The following is a 19,589-nucleotide window of genomic DNA, read 5'->3' on the forward strand; positions in this document are numbered from 1 at the left end:
TCCGGGTCACGTGGCCAGCGTGACATCGCTGCTCTGGCGAGCCAGAGCCGCACACGGAAACACCGTTTACCTTCCCGCTAGTAAGCGGTCCCTATTTATCTACTTGCACCCGAGGGTGCTTTCGAACTGCTAGGTTGGCAGGCGCTGGGACCAAGCAACGGGAGCGCACCCCGCCGCGGGAATTTGAACTGCCGACCTTTCGATCGGCAAGCCCTAGGCGCTGAGGCTTTTACCCACAGCGCCACCTGCTTCCCCTAATAATAATAAATAATGATAATTTAAATATATGTATTTTGGGAAGCCTTGAGGAAACACAAAAACCTCTTTAGGGCAGGCACACTTGCATGCAGATTTGCATCATATGGGTGAGCAATGCGGCAATTAGCCCCATCCCTTCTCAGGGCAGATTCAGAGCTGATATTGACAGGGTTTGAAACAGAAGTGGGCCCCAGGTGTGAGACTAGTAGTCAGTTATCACCACATCTCCCTGGAAAATGGTAACCTTTGGGGAAGAGGAAAAACCTCTGCCCCTCTGAGGCTTCGTACTACAAAACACTGGATGAGGCTCAAATTAACTCCTAGGCCAGGTGTTGAGAAACTATGGCCCTCCAGGTGTTGCTGGACTGCAACTCCCATCATCCCTGGCCATTGGCCGTGCTGGCTGGGGCTGATGGGAGTTGTAGTTCAACAACTTCTGGAGGGCCAAAGCTTCCACACTTGGCCTAAGCTTCTCAGCTACTGACCGACAGATCCCGTTCCATCAATGATGGCTGTAACGGTGGCAAGGGCCTTTGCGTTTCCTTGGAGACATTCGTGAGTGCCCTGGGGTGGAGAAGAAAGGGGGGGCAAAGAAAGATTACAAGGTTAAAGGAAAATGTCACACATGAACATTGCAAGGTTCCTGTTGCTCTGGAGGGCAGGACTGGAACCAGTTAGTGGGCGGAAAATTCAGGAAAGTGGGTTTTAGTTGGCTATTAGGAGGTTTAGATGACATGGTAAGCAAAACCATTGCTTAGTTCAGCAAAGCAGCAAAATGACTGGAGAATAATAATAATAATAATAATTAATTTATTATTATTATTATTATTATTATTATTATTATTATTATTATTATTATTACCCCCTGCCCATCTGGCTGGGTTTCCCCAGCCACCCTGGGCAGCTCCCAACAGAATAATAATAATAATAATAATAAAGCAACCAAACATTAAAAACCTCCCTAAACTTAGTCCACACTTGTGCTAAGTCATGGTTTGCTTTAGCAAGATGTGTGTGAGCCAGGCCAGAGATCTAGGTTTTAATTGATTATTCCAAAATGAGTTAGTTTTGTTAAATTGCAAGGCTTTTAAAAGTATTTAAAAAACCAATTCAAATCATTTTAAGATTGTACGCATTGAAGGAAACATGTTGAATATATATAATTGCAATGAACTTTTTTTTTGGGGGGGGAGGGATTGCATTGAAAATGCTTCCCTTAGACAAGCCAACACTCAGTGTTCTGAGCCTGTATTATTTTCCACTTTGTTCTAAAACCATCCTGGCTACATCTTTTCTTTCTTTCTTGTACACTAACAGCTGCCATGAGAGGAGGGATTTGCCGAAGGGACAATTTTACAGCCAATTAAAAAAAAAAAAATTTCCCCAGAGTACCTGGAGAATGTGTAACTGATCTGTGCCAGATTAATTCAGATCTCTTCCAAGTTATGAAGGCTGTGTGCTGGAAGCCAAGAGCTCTCCTCCTCCGGAGGCTCTCTCAGCCAAGGTGTCATGTTTACACTCCGTGGAAAGAATTTCCTATTCTATTGCCCAAAAAAGAAAACTGCTGTGCTGTGCGTCTGCGTGTTGAATCCTGTTCTAGGAATGAGTTCAAGGCCAGAAAGGCTCAAGTCACATTGAATGCCCTTAATTGATGAATAAGAAATGGTTGCAAGGGACAAGTGTCAGAGAAGATAATGAACAGCAGACAATCGGATCTGGATTGTACCTGGCTCAGCAAGTTACTCGGCAGCTATAATTTAATATCCTGGCTGATTCAGAAGCTGGTAACCATAGTTTCCCAGTTTGGATGAAACAGGAAATTAGAGGCTTCTTGGTTTAAGCATGGATCCTGACTAATGTCCAAATGTGGGGCCAATGAATTGTCTGGGAGCCAACCCGGGTTGTTAGCTCAAAAGGCCTCTGGAGCTAAAGTTTATGTTTCCCAGTGAATAACAAGAACTTCTGGGGGCAAGTCTTACCAAGTCCGCTGACACCGCAGTTGTGATGAGAGCGTACGGCCCGTTGACGAGGGCGCCGCAGATAATTAACATCACTGCAGAGAGAAAGAAAGAACAAACATCAGCCACGTAACCTTGCCGTCTCGATTTATTTGCTTCCATTTACGAATCACTTTGCTACAAACTATCCCAAAGACATCACCTTGCCAACAAAGGTCCGTATAGTAAAAGCTATGGTTTTCCCAGTAGTGGTGTATGGAAGTGAGAGCTGGACCATAAAGAAGGCTGATCGCCGAAGAATTGATGCTTTTGAATTATGGTGCTGGGGGAGACTCTTGAGAGTCCCATGGACTGCAAGAAGAACAAACCTATCCATTCTTAAGGAAATCAGTCCTGAGTGCTCACTGGAAGGACGGATCGTGAAGCTGAGGCTCCAATACTTTGGCCACCTCATGAGAAGAGAAGACTCCCTGGAAAAGACCCTGATGTTGGGAAAGATTGAGGGCATAAGGAGAAGGGGACGACAGAGGACGAGATGGTTGGATAGTGTTCTCGAAGCTACCAGCATGAGTCTGACCAAACTGCGGGAGGCAGTGGAAGACAGGAGTGCCTGGCGTGCTCTGGTCCAGGGGGTCACGAAGAGTCGGACACGACTAAACAACAACAACAATCCCAAAGCCATTTTAAGTCAAAGAAAAAAGTGCACTGGAAACAATGGCTGTAGCTCCCTGGGGGAGCACCTGCTCTGCAGGCACAGGGTCCCAGGTTCAAGCCCCAGCATCTCTAGGGGGAGAGCTGTTGCCAGCCAGTGTAGACAGTACTGAGCTAGATGGGCAAATGTTTGGACTCAGTAAGTAGAAGGTGTGGGATGTGTAATCCCTGAAGCAGTCAAATACAACATTTCCTGTTGCCTAGAATGGACACACAGGGGTATGTTGCTCCAGCCAGGAGGACTTCCTGTCACACCTGGTCTGGAGCATCCTCCCCATATGTAACCAGGTAGATGGGCATGACCCTAAGGTAAAGGGACCCCTGACCATTAGGTCCAGTCGTGGCCGACTCTGGGGTTGCGGTGCTCATCTCGCTTTACTGGCCGAGGGAGCCTGCGTACAGCTTCCGGGTGATGTGGCCAACATGACTAAGCTGCTTCTGGCGAACCAGAGCAGCGCACGGAAACGCCGTTTACCTTCCCACCTATTTATCTACTTGCACTTCGTGCTTTCAAACTGCTAGGTTGGCAGGAGCAGGGACCAAGCAACAGGAGCTCACCCCATCGAGGGGATTCGAACCCCCAACCTTCTGATCAGCAAGTTCTAGGCTTTGTGGCTTAACCCACAGCGCCACCCACGTCCCCGGGCATGACCCTAGCAGACCCTATAAAAGGGCTAGTCATGCAGCCATCTTCTTCTTGGACTCTTCTTTAGCTATTTGGCTCTTTTGCTGCTCTTTTACCATCTTTTGCCGGCTCTTAGCACAAGGATGGAAGAATGAGGAAATCCCAATGAAAGAACAGTGGCAAGAAAAACTGATGAACTATGCAGAGTTGGCTAAATTGACACATAAATTGCGGGACGAGGACAACTGTGACTTTAAGGAAGAATGGGAGCTTTTTACAAATGATCTAGAAAGACAACAAAATGAACTGGACTCCTTGGCAGGTTTCGAATAAACATACACAAATTTATTGGTTGATAACATGATAGATAGATAATGTAAGGATATGTAAAATTTTATAACATGCAGAGAATAATATGTGCTGAGAAATCAGAGAGAGGAGCTGAGGGAAGTCCTTGATAGGGGGAGGGGAAGGATGGAAGGGAGGGGGAAGGGGGGAAATTAATGTAAACTATATGGTTTGTTATGTTGAAACCGTTAATAAAAATATTTTTTTTTAAAAAAGAAGACTTCTTTTCTCTACAAATGTAACTGTAACCACAGGATTAAAGCCTGCCTTATGCATACTACTGTGAACTGAATGCAAGTAAACTTTACCATTACTTTTAAAGAAGACTGCCATGTTATTATTATTTTTAAGAGGGAAATAAAGGGAAATTTACCAGGAACAATCCAATCCGGACAAGCCAGACTGGATTGCTCAACTTAAACGATTCTAACAAATCCACCAACTTGCTTCTAGCAATGTGCAAGGGAATGTGCTCTGCTACTAGCTCACTAGCGTGAGTGAGGAGGGATAATATCTAATCAATATATCCTCTCCTACTTTCCTCAACATTCCCACAGAAGGCAGGTTCTTGTGTTGGCAGTGGGCATGGGTAGCAAGTGCAGCTGGGCAGGGCTAGCAGGATTAGGCCCCCTCATGCAGCAGATGGGTGCTTGAGCGGGATTAAATATATTCTCCAAGTCTGTGGAGCAATTTGCTAGCTGGAACACCTTCACTTGTAAAGTAGAAGGTGACACTCAAATCCCTACCATACTGCCAGCTCCAGATAGCCTGGTGATATATTCAGAGAACATTTATTTCCCTGCACAAAACTGAATCAAGAACAGCAACAAAGGGACCATCAGGGTCCAGTGGCAATGTGAGAACTAGCTCAGAGGTTGCTTGGTGGAAGCCAGTGTATGCCAGTGGTGAAAATCTCCAGAAAGTAGTGCAACTTTACCTATTGATGTTGCTAGTCCATTCTGGCCAACATGGTTGTAGGCGAAGAGCTAGAAGAGAAAGCAAGGCAGTGAATGAGCATTTCCAGAGCGGTTCAACAAGCAGTCCCAGGGAACTCTGGGAATTGCAGCTCTGTGAGGGGAATAGGGGTCTTCTAACAGCTCTGAGCGAACTCAACAAAAGCTCCCAGAATCTTTTGAGGAAGCCATGAGTGTTTAAGGGGTGCTTTAAATGTATGGTGTACTGCAATGCGCTCTATGTGGGGCTACCTTTGAAGGTGACCCGGAAACTACAACCAATCCAGAATGCGGCAGCTAGACTGGTGACTGGGAGTGGCTGCTGAGACCATATAACACCGCTCCTACATTGGCTCCCAGTACATTTCTGAGCACAATTCAAAGTGTTGGTGCTGACCTTTAAAGCCCTAAATGGCCTCGGTCCAGTATACCTGAAGGAGCGTCTCCACCCCCATCATTCTGCCCGGACACTGAGGTCCAGTGTCGAGGGCCTTCTGGCAGTTCCCTCGCTGCGAGAAGCCAAGTTGGGGGCCTCTATCAGGGCCTCCATCAGGGCCTCCGGGACGTTGCTGCTGCTGCTCTTGTGAGATCTGGGAGGACCGCTCCCTCTACTGCCAACTCCATCTGGCCTAGGGGGCGGGGCCTGCACTCACCACCACAGCTTAAGAGGCCTGAGAGAGGCCTCTGGGACACCCCCATCGTCCAGCCCAGACATTGAGGTCCAGCTCCGAGGGCCTTCTGGTGGTTCCCTCATTGCGAGAAGTGAGGTTACAGGGAACCAGGCAGAGGGCCTTCTCGGTAGTGGCGCCTGTCCTGTGGAACACCCTCCCACCAGATGTCAAGGCAATAAGCAACTATTTTACTTTTAAAAGACAACTGAAGGCAGCCCTGTTTAGGGAAGTTTTTAATGTTTAATGTTTTGTTTCTTTATTATTATTATTATTATTCTGTTGGGGGCCACCCAGAGTGGCTGGGGAAACCCAGCCAAATGGGCAGAGTATAAATAATAATAAATTATCATTATTACGTGTGTGCATGGTCAAGTCATGCATAGGAAGGGTGAGAGGCTATCAAACTATGATCCACTGGGATTTGGCCTTGCCCTCTCTACTTTCCAGTTCAGCCTTTGCCAACCTGGTGCCCTTCAGATGTTTTGGACTACAACTCCCATAAGCCCTAGCCACCACAAGGTGGTGTAGAAAAATGGCGACTAAAGTAAGCAAAGGGCACACCCAGATGACTTGTTTATTGAACATTCATCTCCATTTGCTCTCAGGGAACTTAGATGATGTTGGCTCTTTCATGAGCATTCATTTGTGGGGATGTTAGAGGATGTCGTGCCAAAGCAAGTGTTATCCCATCCTTTTCAGTGCATTTCTCGGTCACCTCTTGAAAAAAGGTCCAATCATTTGGGGAAGTAGGTTTGTTGCACAAGACCTCCCAGCCACCTGTGATTGCACAACCTGAAGCTGCAGGTAAAGGTAAAGGGACCCCTGACCATTAGGTCCAGTCATGACCGACTCTGGGGTTGCGGCGCTCATCTCGCTTTAGTGGACGAGGGAGCCGGCGTACAGCTTCCGGATCATGTGGCCAGCATGACTAAGCCGCTTCTGGTGAACCAGAGCAGAGCACAGAAACGCCGTTTACCTTCCCGCCAGAGTGGTACCTATTTATCTACTTGCACTTTGACGTGCTTTTGAACTGCTAGGTTGGCAGGAGCAGGGACCGAGCAATGGGAGCTAGCCCTGTTGCGGAGATTCGAACCGCCGACCTTCTGATCGGCAAGTCCTAGGCTCTGTGGTTTAACCCACAGCGCCACCCGCGTCCCTAAGCTGTGGGTATGTGACCCAAAAATAGTGACTGCCTAAAAGTGCCTGGACACACAACTGGTGTTTATCACCTTGCTGCCTCTGAAGCTGGAAGTGCGCAATAGGGAAACTCACCATGGGAACAGCCAAAATGAGCATCGTACAGCATGTCGTGCCCCTGCCACCTGTGTAGTCAGAGATGAGACCTGCCAGGATGCCTCCTGCAGGGGGAAAAAAGTCACAGTTCACTTTCGGAAGTTGGCAAAGGGTGGAGAATGTCAGGTCTGAGAACCATGAACTCACTCAAAGGCAAGCCAAATAAATATCAGATTTTCTGTTTTACAATTTAAAGTACTCATTTTTACATCCTTAAAATATCAGTGGCTTCCCTTCTTCTCCTTCCATGATTCATTTTGCATATCATAAATCCCTGCATATTTTACAAAAACTATACCATTCAGTATTCCATTATTAAATCCATCAAAATTTATTTACACTGTTGAATTTATCTTAATACTGCCAGTGTTTTCAATGGTACAGAGTTATTTCTCATATATTCAATAAACGTTTTCCAATCTTCTCTAAATGTATGTTCTTCTTGTTCTCTTATTCTATATGTTGTCTGCAAGCTACGCATATTCCATCAGCTTAAGTTGCTACTCTTCTTTGGTTGGGACTTCACTCGTTTTCTATTTTTCAGCTAACAACACGTGCCGCAGTAGTGGCATACATAAATAACCTTTTTTGACACCTGGGAATTTCCTTCTGAATTATCCTCAACAGAAAGGACTCTGGTTTGGGGGGGGGGGGAGTACTTTTGAACATTTCCCCCAATTCATTATGTATCATTTCCCAATACTCTTTTACCCTTTTAGAAGTCCACCATATATGAAAGAACGTTCCCTTAACCTCTTAATCTCCAGCACTTATCTGATTCAGTCTTACATATCTTAGCGAGCCTACTCGGAGTTAAATACCACCTTTCAATCATTTTCAAGTAGTTCTCCTTCAAAGAATAACACACTGTGAGCGTCAAAGCACTTTTCCAGAGTTAGGCCAAATAAATTTGCAGACAAAAATGAGTCTTTTTATAATTTACTGCAGTAATGAGCTCCAGGATAATGTAAACCCATTTGCCGTGCCTTGAAACCCAATGATTTTCAGTTGCCGTATCTGACTTTGGCGAAGTTTGTTAAATTTCCTTTGTCTGTTATTAGTTCTGAATATTCATTTTCCTTTGGCTTTGGATAATCGGACTTCATCTTGCTTTGTTTTGTTTTGGTATCTAGGTACACAAATATAATTACACTACTAAAATTAATTTTTAAAAAAGAAAATTGATGCAACAAACCAACTATGCCGCCGACGTCAAAGAGGGTGGACATATCCCCTGCCTTTTTCGCGGTGAAATGAGCTGCAAAAAGAAGAGGAGGAGAAATGGCTGGGTGAGCAGAGAGGATCAAAATGTGATGGAATTAAATGGGGGGTGGGGTGCAGGGTTTGCATGCAAAGGGATCCACATTTCATTCCACCATCACCAACACCTCCAGTTGAAGAGATCTCAGTTGCGGAAGACCCTCTGTATTTGACCCTGCAAAGCTTCTGCCAGTCAGAGTCGACAGAACTGGGTTAGATAAGATCAATGGTCTGACTTGGCCGGAAGCAGTTCTCTGCAGGAGATGTAGCTCAATGGAAGAGGATAAGTTTTGCATGCAAAAAGTCCCTGGCATCTCCTACATCTGAAACCCTAGAGAGACACTTCCAATCAGTGTAGCCATTATTGTGCCAAATAGGGCCAGTACTTTGAGAATGAAGCCTTTAGTTCTGCTCTTCTAGTCTTTTGTTTTAACTCTATTTAATTCTTTTGTTTTAATTCTGTCCTGTTTTCTTTTCTTAGAAGCGCTTGTTGGGGCTGAAATGGGAGCATAAAATGATCCCCCCCCCATTCAATCAATAATGTAGAATAAAATAAAATGAGGTCCCACTGAATTCTTTATAAAAAAATAAAAAACCTTTTCTTCTTCTTAAAAACGGGCCCATCTTTAGGTCTGATGTAGGACATGGACCTAAGCCAGCCTTCGGGAGGCTCAGAGTCGTTGGAAAATCCCACCAGCAAAACTCCCTTAAGAAGGTTCTCAGATCACAAATTGGGAGTCTCCATAACAAGCTCCTTGCAACTCACCCACATTCACAATGTAGAGGGGAAGCCAGTAAAGGAACGTGTAACTGACTAGTTTTGCAAACAGCAGGCAAAAGGAGAACTCCACAACTCCCTGCAGAGAAGAGAGAGAGAGAGAGAAAAAAACCATTAGCAGTTAACAAAAGGAAGTTTTTGCAAAAACAAAGGCCCCAAACAGACAGGACACAGGGGTACGGGTGTCCGTGGGGGTGGGAAGGGGGATGCTGCCCCCCTGAATCACAAGCCACCGATTCCCACAGAACTTGAGATACAAGGGGGAATGTGCAGGCATTCATCTTCCTATTTTGTTTTAAATACAGTGGTGCCCCGCAAGACGAATGCCCCGCAAGACGGAAAACCCGCTAGACGAAAGGGTTTTCCGTTTTTGAGTTGCTTCGCAAGACGATTTTCCCTATGGGCTTGCTTCGCAAGACGAAAACGTCTTGCGAGTCTTGTGATTTCCTCCCCGCTTTCCCCCCCTTTTTCTAAGCCGCTAAGCCGCTAATAGCCTTTTAGCAGCTAAGCAGCTAAGCCTTTAATAGCCGCTAAGCCGCTAAACCGCTAATAGCGCTAATCCGCTAATCCGCTAATAGGGTTGCTTCGCAAGACGAAAAAACCGCTAGACGAAGAGACTCGCGGAACGGATTCTTTTCGTCTTGCGAGGCACCACTGTATATATTTGTGAGAAACCAGGCTCCATTCAGGGCTTGCCTTTACCATCCCCTAGATAAATGCCTATGGACCCCCATGCATCAATTTATGATCCGATCTCCTTTTCTCCTTTTGTCAGCCTCGGCCCAGTATACCTGAAGGAGCGTCTCCACCCCCATCGTTCAGCCCGGACACTGAGGTCCAGCTCCAAGGGCCTTCTGGTGGTTCCCTCACTGCAAGAAGGGAAGCTACAGGGAACCAGGCAGAGGGCCTTCTCGGTGGTGGCACCCGCCCTGTGGAATGCCCTCCCATCAGATGTCAAGGAAATGAACAACTATCTGACTTTTAAAAGACATCTGAATGATGTTTAGGGAAGTTTTTAATGTTTGGTGTTCTATTGTGTTTTCAATATTCTGTTGGGAGCTGTCCAGAGTGGTGGGGAAACCCAGCCAGATGGGCGGGGTATGAATGAATGAATGAATGAATGAATGAATATCTTCTTACTATACAGTAGCTGACAGGTGCGTAGTTGCCAATCTGATCCACACAACAGCACACCTGTCAATTTCAATTTCCAGTCTTCTCTCCCCACCCTGGGATATAAATATAGTACAGTGGTACCTCAGGTTACATACGTTTCAGGTTACAGACTCCGCTAACCCATAAATAGTACCTCAGGTTAAGAACTTTGCTTCAGGATGAGAACAGAAATCATGTGGTGGGGCGCAGCGGCAGCACGAGGCCCCATTAGCTAAAGTGGTACCTCAGGTTAAGAACAGTTTCAGGTTAAGAACGGACTTAACTTAAGTTCTTAACCCGAGGTACCACTGTAAACTGAACAAAGGGAGTTCTACCACTGCAACTAGCCTCTTACAACTCACCCCACCCTCCCTCCCCTGTGGGGTCGTACTCACAGGTATCCGGAGGGCATCAATGAAACTAATGGCTTCCCGGTTTTCCGTCGATTCTTTACTACCTTCCGACATGTCCACAATGTTTTCTCGGCTGTTGCTGGAGATATTTAGGCTCCCATCGCTGATGGAGTGGCCCGCCTCAAGACCTTTCTCTTCCAAACCGGCGGTCTGAGAGAGACACAAACAAATAAAAACACCTCAGGAGTTTGGATCGAGATATGACCCTTCTATTTGTCGAACTTTCCCTCAGAAGCAGCTGCTCTTTATTGAGTCGGGCCACTGGTCTATGCAGCTCTGTTTCCTCTAGAGTGGCTGGCAGCAGCCCTCTGGGGCTTCCGATGGGGGTCTCTCTCAGCCCCTACTGCCCCAGAGATGCCAAGGATTGAACCTGTGGTCTTCTGTGTACATAGCAGATGTTCTGCCCCTAAAATATGGTACTTCCTTCCAAGCCAGGCCTCTCCTTTCCCAGTTATGACCAGGGATTGGGCTGAGGCAAGTGGGAGCTGCGTCAAAATGTTTAAAATAACTTTTTCTTTAAACAAACCCCCAAAGTCTTCCTTTTAGGAATTCTAGGTGCCAAAATCCCAAGGGAGCAGAAAATCCTATTTACGTATGCAACCACAACTGCGTAGATGTTATTGGCCCAGAGATGGGAAGAAAATGAAGTCCCTGCCAGAGAAGAATGGCAGATGAAGTTAATGGACTATGCTGAAATGGCTAAATTGACCAGAAGTATCAGAAATCAGGAAGACCAAAAATTTAACAAGGAATGGGGGAAATGTATAACTTATCTTAAAGACCATTTTAAGCAGTTAAAATCGTTAGTAGGATTGGAATATCACTTGTAGTCTACGGTGAATTTTGGACGCAATGGAGATGTAAAAGATTTGGATCATCATAAAAGATGCGGGAGGAAATGACTAACAATAGGACCCACAAAGGGGAGGAGGGAAGTCCAGGAGATCCTTTGGAATCTTGTTTTTATGTGGTATGCTGGATATGTGATTGTAAAACTTTAATCTGAAAAAACCAAATAAATAAATTTATGGGGCGGGGGGAAGTGTTGCAATGTTGGGTGCTCCTGTCCAGCACTCTAGCCAGCCATGCCCTTTTGCAGGGTGTGCCATTCCTTCTCAGTCAGCATTCAGTGGCTACTGAGCATGCTCAGTCCTCAGCCCTTTAACAGCAGCTCGATGTGCAGCCATTAGCTGGGGAGAAGAGAGCCGGTTAGGTCTCGTCTCAGCTGCGCAGGAGCAGCTCCCATGTGGATGGGAGAATGCTTCAATGACCCAACTATAACATGGAGAGAGTTAAAACAAAAAAAAATTCCTTCCAGTAGCACCTTAAAGACCAACTAAGTTAGTTCTTGGTATGAGCTTTCGTGTGCATGCACACTTCTTCAGATACACTGAAACAGAAGTTGCCAGATCCTTCTATATAGTGAGAAGGTGGGGAGGGGTATTACTCAGAAGGGTGGTGGGAATGGGTGATTGGCAGATAGCTGTGATGAGCCTGTTGACGACTCTTAACGACTGCAATAGGTCTTAGAGGAAAAAGCAAGGGGTGAGAAGGTGAAAAATGGCTTTGTCATGTATAATGAGATAAGAATCCAATGTCTTTGTTCAGACCAGGTCTCTCCATGGTTTTAAGTTTGGTAATGAGTTGCAATTCAGCAGCTTCTCTTTCCAGTCTATTTCTGAAATTCCTTTGTAGTAAAACAGCTACTTTGAGATCTTGTATAGAATGTCCTGGGAGATTGAAGTGTTCTCCTACTGGTTTCTCTGTAGGAGAACTCTCTGAGAGTTGCCAACTATGTGAGGAAGGTATGTCCAGTTGAGCCCTTTGGGAGGAAGGGAGGGGTATAAATGAATGAACAGAATCGTTGTAGAGTTGGAAGGGACCGTGAGGGTCATCCTAATCCAATCCCCTTGCAATGCAGGAATGTTTTGCCCAATGACTTGGCTTACTTTGGTTGCTCATTAAGGAAGATGGGAGAGCCTCAGCTCCCTCAGACTCCGTCAGCAACTATCAGAGAGGTAAAGAGGGGAGACTGCAGGGCTGTGCAAGATGCTGAGGGTTGGAAACCAAATGAGGGGCTTCCGGAGCAGCGAGCCAAAGGATTGGGTGGGGATCTACGCTCCTGCTAACTCAAGACAGACCCAACGCCGGAGAGAGAAATGGGGGGCAAGGCGTAAGTCACCCTGACCTCGGGGGGGGGGGCATCCTGAGGGCTGAGCCTAAGGCAGAGCAAAAAAGAGGCCTCCCAAAAACTAAAAACCAAAGATAAAGCGTTTTTTAAAAAAAGACGCAGGGAGGACCTCTGCGCAAAAGGGCTAATCCATTCTCCGGTGCAAACGCCCCAAACCCCCGACGAGGCAGTGCTGAACTCTCCTATAAAAGGAGACTGTTAAAAGCAAGACGTCTGCTCCTTAAAAAATTAAAAACTGGAAAAAATCAATGTAATTAACAACCCCCATAAGCGAAAGTGGGGGGAAAGGGAGAGACTGGAGGACAAACTTTTTCTTGGCAAAAAAGAACACAGAGTTTGACCCGAAAGCAGAGAAGGGGACCGTAACATTACACAGATTACTACAGTTTTTAGCAAAGGGCTCCCGAAGCAATGTATGAGAAGCTGAAATCTGAAATTATAAAAGCTGCGCATGATGCTAGTCCACTGTGAATAAGCCGTGAAGAAAGGATATCGACTCTCTCAACTTCCTTCTCCCTCCCTCCCTTCTCCATACTGAAAGGAAGAAGAAACAGCTGTTTGCTGTTAGTGGAGGAAAGTCTAAGTCTCATTAAATTGAATGGTGCTTGCTCCCCGGTAAATGTGCATAGGACTGAACCATAAGTGGGTGGGGGGAATGTGCAAAACTTACGTGATGGAGAGGAGGGCTGCAGTCGACGTCTTCGGGATCTGAAGTGGAGAGGAGACTATATTACAAAAGCACACCTTTCATTCGGAGCAAGATGACAGCAGCAACCGGGGTGCGTGTTTTATCAAATATATTCCAGTTTGGGAAATCAGGTAATTTGTGTCTGGCTGGATGAGACCTGTGGTCCATCTAATCTAGCATCCTATTCTGTGAAGGCACAGAAAGCCTCTCTTGCAGGAGGTCACCCTAAGAAATAACATCCGTGCCAGGGCAGAGAAAAAAAGCAGCTGAAAGTGCTTTCTAACACTAGGTGGCAACATCTGCTCGTCTACCGCTGATGAAATGAAATTCAGGGATGCTCAGAGATGTCCCTTCTCAAGTCCTATGTGGGTCAAAAGCAATGCCCCCCTATTTGACACAGACTAGTTCACTGCCGCCTCAGTGAGTCTGCTCTGGGTTTCTATTGCGCCTTTTAAATACTGCATGGTCCAATAAGCCACATGCATATTCTGATTGTTTTGGCTTTTATGAGGCTATTTGAGACAATTCTGACATTTGCATTCAGGTCCTCTCTTTGCTTCTCTTCCCCCCACCCCCCGTACTTTGGTGAATTGCTATTTCCTACCACAACTATGTTATCTAGATATGCTCATATTGAGCATGCATTGCTTTTAAACTGCATCCCCTCTCTGGCTAACACCCTGGTCCTAAAGGAGTTTAAAAGGTAAAGGGACCCCTGACCATTAGGTCCAGTTGCTGCGCTCATCTTGCTTTATTGGCCGAGGGAGCTTCCGGCGTACAGCTTCCAGGTCATGTGGCCAGCATGACTAAGCCGCTTCTGGCAAACCAGAGCAGTTCATGGAAACGCTGTTTACCTTCCCGCTGGAGCAGTACCTATTTATCTACTTGCACTTTGACGTGCTTTTGAACTGCCAGGTTGGCAGGAGCAGGGACCAAGCAACGGGAGCTCACCCCATCGTGGGGATTCGAACCACCAACCTTCTGATTGGCAAGTCCTAGGCTCTGTGGTTTAACCCGCAGCGCCACCACTTTAGTCAGAAGTAAATATCATGGATTTTATAAAAGCAGAAATTACTTCCTTGGGCTTACACCCAAACACTCTCAAAGCAAGAGTAGGCAGGTGTGCATATAGGGCCGAGCCAAAAATTATTTTCAGAACTTTTTTTGCATCAAAATGGAGTGCTCGGGATGGGGGCTGGGGAGACAAAAAGATTTCACAAAGCTGGCCCCTCCTTATGTTTTTCTGCTACTGTCTCCACTTCCTCTTCTATGAGTCTGGTGACAGGAGGTCCTGGCTCTTGCTAGGCACCAGTTGTTTTACCTACCAGGCTCCAGAGTGAGGGCAGAAAACATTTTTCCCTCACTCTGAGTTGGCTTAACAACAACGAGATATAATCATATAATGTCGTCATCATGAAGTCAAATCAGAGAGAGGGCAACACTTCCTGAACTCTCTTGGATTTAAGGGAGTGTTTTTTTCTGTCGCTGCCAATTCTGCATCAGACTTCATTCCTGTTTGTGTCCCTGTACGCAAGTGCCTCCAACTTTGCCAAGTGTGTTTGTGTGCAGGGAGACATTTTGGCTCAGCATACACTCACATTCAATGAGGAACAGGAAGCAGATGACACCCATGCTGGCTATGATGATCCCAGGAACGATGAACGACAGGCCCCAGGCGTTTGAAACCCAGGCGCCAGCAATCAGGGATCCTAAAATGTTTCCGACAGATGTGTGCGAATTCCAGATGCCCATGATGAAGCCTCGTCTGGTAAGATAGAAAAGACACGGTTCAGTTCAGACAGCAAGTCCAAAGTCTACACCGATCATAGTTTAGAACCAAAACCACAGCTTGAGTTTCTGAGCATGAAGCTGGCAAACCACAGTTTCCCTCCTATCAGCTTTTAGCTTCAGAAGTTCACTCCTGCTTCCATGGCACAGCAACCTTTTGAGAAACAGTGCCTTTAGCTATGGTTTGTCCATTAAGACATCATTCCCAACCGTAGCTAGCACAAAGCATGGCTTGCAAACCCATATTAAACCATGCTTTCTCGTTCAGACTGTTATCGCCAATTGTAAACCCTCAGGCTCAATTCAGAAATGGTGTCCAAACCATGTTTACCATAACATAAACTATGGTTTGGCATGATGTCTGAATTCACAAATCATGGTCTGCAAACCCACCTTCAACCATGGTTTCTCATTCTGGTTTGACCACTGATTGCAAACCATGATTCATGGTTGCTCCTCCCTCAACCCTACTCGTTTGCCCTTTGGTTCTGACTACTGGGGTGACCCATGGCTCCCACTTCTCAGGTCCTGGGCTCACCCCTGTCTGCTGTCCACAGCTCAGGCCTGATACCAGAATCGTTTAATGAGCAGAGGGTTGCCAAACTTGGAATTCAGGCAATCCCGGTTCAAATCTCTGCCCAGCCATGAAACTCACTGGTTGGCTTCATGCAAGTCATTATCGCTCAGCCTAGCCAACTCACAAGGTTGTTGTGAAGATACTCCAAGCCACTGATTTTATATTACTGGTTTATTAACTGTACTTTCACTCTGGATGGAGTACAGTCATACCTCTGGTTACAGACGCTTCAGGTTGCGCTTTTTCAGGTTACATACCGCCGAAACCCAGATGTACCGGAATGGGTTACTTCCAGGTTTCGCCGGTCGCACATGTGCAGAAGCGCTGAATCGCAACCCACACGTGCGCAGACGAGCCACTGCAGGTTGTGGATGCTGTGGGTTGTGAACGTGCAACCCGCACGGATCATGTTCGCAACCCAAGCATCCACTGTACATCAAAAAGCTATTTTGTAAAACACACACACACCATCAAACATCTAACATGATGCCTTTCACAAAAAGGCAGGAATGCATATGCATTATTTTTTTTAAGCCCCATGATGGTGCCATAATCAGGTCACTGCCTCATTTTCCAGCGCAGGGTGATATTTTCCATTTTGGCAAGGGAATAAATCTGGTACTTCCTCCTGGGATGAGGATTAAGCAATTGGCACTTGAAAGCAAAACAACCGCCCACAAGACACAGTTTGACAGATACAGCATTAGGAAACGAGACTTACTTCCCCTTTCCAAACCAGTTGCCAACACACGTCACCACAGACGGCCATCCCGTTGTTTGTGCCAAGCCATTGAGGACCTAGTGGGTGGGTGGAAGAAGCAGGAGAGGGGGGAAAACACAGCTAGTTAAGCCAAAGTTAGCATTATGCACAAAGCCTTATCATTATAAGAAAAATAATGGGTTGTATCTAATGCTAGGTCCCATCTGCACTATGCATATAAAGCAGTATCATACTGCTTTAAATAATAATGGCTTCCTCCCAAAAAATTCTGGGAAATGTGAGGAGAGTTCTCCTGTTCCCCTCACAGAGCTGCTTTGAAATGGACTTCCAGAACGGATTAAGTTTGCGAACCAAGGTACCACTGTACCCTTAAGCCATGGTCCAATTCCAACTTGCCCCCCTCTTCCACCTGTGATGTATTTTAAAAAGCCATGCACACAATTATTGTGTTACAGTGCCTCATCTAGTTTAGCCCTACACCAAGACCATCAGGATAGCTAAACTCAGTCCCCTGGCAACTGATTGTACACATCCCCAAAAGAGCTGTAGGAACAAAGTCCTCCTCACTGCTCATTCCCAAGTAAGCAAGCCAGGGACCCTGATTTTCTGAGCCAACTCAAATTTGGGGGTGTTTCCGGGATGCATCTCGCCTCTCTTCATTCTAGACTTCCCGATGAGCAAGACCTGGCTGGGCTACCACCCAAACCAGTTGTGAAGTTAAATCCATGAAGGAGTGGGAGGAGATTATCATGACTCGTCCCAGAGCCAGTTTCAATTGGGAAGGAAGAACAATGGGACGCCTTGCCCAACCGGCTCTCTAGGGTTTCAGGAAAAGTCCTCTCTGAGCACTATGTGGAGATGCTAAGGAGTGAAGCTTTCTTCCCTTCACTCAAGCTTAGGGGATACCCATCCTGGTTTTCAGGTGCACAATGTTGATTGGCCAGCCCCTGTGACCTGTCACAAAACCACCAGAGCTCAGAGCTGATTGGTTGGCCTGAGTCTTCATGGCAAAACCTTCTCAAGGCTGCTCAGCATTGATTGGTTGGCCTTGGTATCAATGGCACAGCCTGCTCAAGACAAGCTTTTAAAGTATAAATTAAATTGTTTTTTTAAGTGGCAATCAAATATTTGAGAGCAGGTAGACATGTGATGTCCTTGAAAACATAAACAATCTTTGGAATGCTTAAGGAATAACATCAGGCTATAGACCTGATTTCCTGATCAGGTTTCAGCTGTGCTTTTTATGTTAATAGCCAGCAAAGAAAGGACCACACCCAGGAAACAGTGTTAACGAGCTCATTATGGAATGATTCACTGGAGTTATATAAGGACGCAGGTATCACTCCAAGAAATTGCTTACTAATGCTTGTATTGGATTTTTCCATAAGTTAATTAATCAATGAATCGCTCGAGTCAAACCAACAGCTTTAGTTAATTGAGCTGTGGGGACAAAGTTTAGTGACAGAGATCAAAACTGAAGGGGACAGTCACAAGCTTAATTTTTGAAGCTACTGATTGAAGCAGTTCGGGGGTCTTATATACAAATGACTACCACAGTGTGGATCGGTTTATTAAATTCTATGTTATATCATGCATTGATCAACAACTTTAAAAAAAATGCTTGGTATGCAATCAATCAGTTGAAAAGCACTCATGCTCTTCAGATGTAAGTCCCCTGACATTTAAGATATTCCAGGGATTGTTGGTCTTAAAATTCTATCTCACATGGCAATTGAAGTGACGTCCACAAGGAAAATGCTCTGTTATACCCCAAAGCTCTGAAATTCTCTCCCATCAGAGGCTCATAGGATATTATTATTATTATTATTATTATTATTATTATTATTATTATTACCTGATCTGCTTTCTTTGGCATAGTCATCCCATGACAATTCACTATATGTATTTTCTCACAAGAAAGTTTGCCACATAATTTCCAAACAACCGTCTGATCAATGAGCAGAAGTAACGAAAATTAAAGGATCTCTTCCTGATTTCTTATTGAAGCAAGTTAAGGTATTTCTTTCTTTGCTGTTGTGCCTTCAGTACAAACTGTTTCAGCTCAGCTGTTTGTCAGATCCCAGCCTGTTTCTTTCTTATTTTTAATTTCCAAGTGTGCTACTGGTGTTTCCCATATTGCATGTGGGTTGTTTTTAACTAAGTACACTGCTCTGGAAAATATACATTGACAGGGAAGTTTTTAATGTCTGATGTTTTATTGTGTTTTTAATATTCTGTTGGGCGCCGCCCAGAGTGGCTGGGGAAACTTAGGCAGATGGGCGGGGTATAAATTTTTATTACTGTTGTTGTTGTTGTTAACAACAACAACAGAAAGCAAAGTACAGTGGATGCTCGGGTTGAGAACGTGATCCATGCGGGATGCACGTTCACAACCTGAAGCGTCCGCAACCTGCAGCGGTACGTCTGTGCACGCAAAGGTTGCGTTTTGGCACTTCTGCACATGTGTGACCGCCGAAACCCGGAAGTAACCTGTTCTAGTACTTCCGGGTTTCAGCAGTCCGTAACCCGAAAAAATGCAACCTGAAGCGTCTGTAACCCGAGGTATGACTGTATCTCTCAGAAACGCCAGGGTACTTAGGTGCAGCGCTTTTAAGGTAATAAAGTGCCAGTACGCAGATATTGGAAACGGTGAGGACCGTCACAAAAGTAGTACTGGTTGGGTGGAAACTTACTGAATCATCGATTTTGAAATATGCATAAGAGTGGGGCTGAGAAGTTCAGACAAAAACAGAAGCACCACATCCAGGAGTTCCTGCGTCATCAAACACAATAACCTCTCATTTGACTGCAGTGTGTGTCACTCAGACAGACAGGCTCAGCTGGGATGGGAAAATATACTGCATCTTTCTCTAAGTTATTCCGATGGCTAAATATATCAGGTTTCTGTTTGCCCAGACTGCAGTGCATGTGACTATGAGATCCTCAGAGCTAAGCATCAGAAACCGTTTTCCCATGAGGAAGCAAATGGAGCAGAGGAGGGGCAAACCACTCACTCAGAAGTTCATTGAGCAAGGAAGGTCAGAGGGGGTAAACTTGGCAGCCAGGTCCTGCATAAAGGCTACAGGTACTTGATTCTTTATACTGCTCCATCAGTGCACATGGTTATGGTGGAGAGAGGTGCCTGCCCCAAGGAGATTGCAATTTATTTTTGCCAGTGGGGATGGCAAGAGGAGGAGGAAA

General features: G+C 45.6%; 1 protein-coding gene across 5 annotated transcripts in view; it reads right to left on the bottom strand.

Annotated features, from left to right (window-relative positions):
* The window catches only part of SLC37A2 (solute carrier family 37 member 2), a 61,027-nt gene that overhangs the window by 11,522 nt on the left and 29,916 nt on the right, over nucleotides 1–19,589 (bottom strand). For 4 of the 5 annotated variants that reach the window (XR_013390801.1, XM_077919232.1, XM_077919231.1 and 1 more), the window contains exons 6-15: nucleotides 16,389–16,465; nucleotides 14,901–15,067; nucleotides 13,285–13,322; nucleotides 10,406–10,573; nucleotides 8,844–8,934; nucleotides 8,013–8,075; nucleotides 6,797–6,882; nucleotides 4,838–4,886; nucleotides 2,238–2,311; nucleotides 744–822 (exon numbers count right to left, since the gene is read on the bottom strand). Coding sequence is in view for 4 of the 5 variants with exons in the window: in XM_077919232.1 (XP_077775358.1) it covers nucleotides 744–822; nucleotides 2,238–2,311; nucleotides 4,838–4,886; nucleotides 6,797–6,882; nucleotides 8,013–8,075; nucleotides 8,844–8,934; nucleotides 10,406–10,573; nucleotides 13,285–13,322; nucleotides 14,901–15,067; nucleotides 16,389–16,465 (892 nt within the window). In the remaining variant the exon portion in view is untranslated. Of the gene's footprint in view, nucleotides 1–743; nucleotides 823–2,237; nucleotides 2,312–4,837; nucleotides 4,887–6,129; nucleotides 6,323–6,796; nucleotides 6,883–8,012; nucleotides 8,076–8,843; nucleotides 8,935–10,405; nucleotides 10,574–13,284; nucleotides 13,323–14,900; nucleotides 15,068–16,388; nucleotides 16,466–19,589 lie in introns of those variants that run through there. The other variant, XM_077919234.1, reaches the window with a different exon arrangement.

This window comes from Podarcis muralis, chromosome 15, assembly GCF_964188315.1.
Source record: "Podarcis muralis chromosome 15, rPodMur119.hap1.1, whole genome shotgun sequence".
In the NCBI taxonomy this organism is placed as follows: Eukaryota; Metazoa; Chordata; class Lepidosauria; order Squamata; family Lacertidae; genus Podarcis; species Podarcis muralis.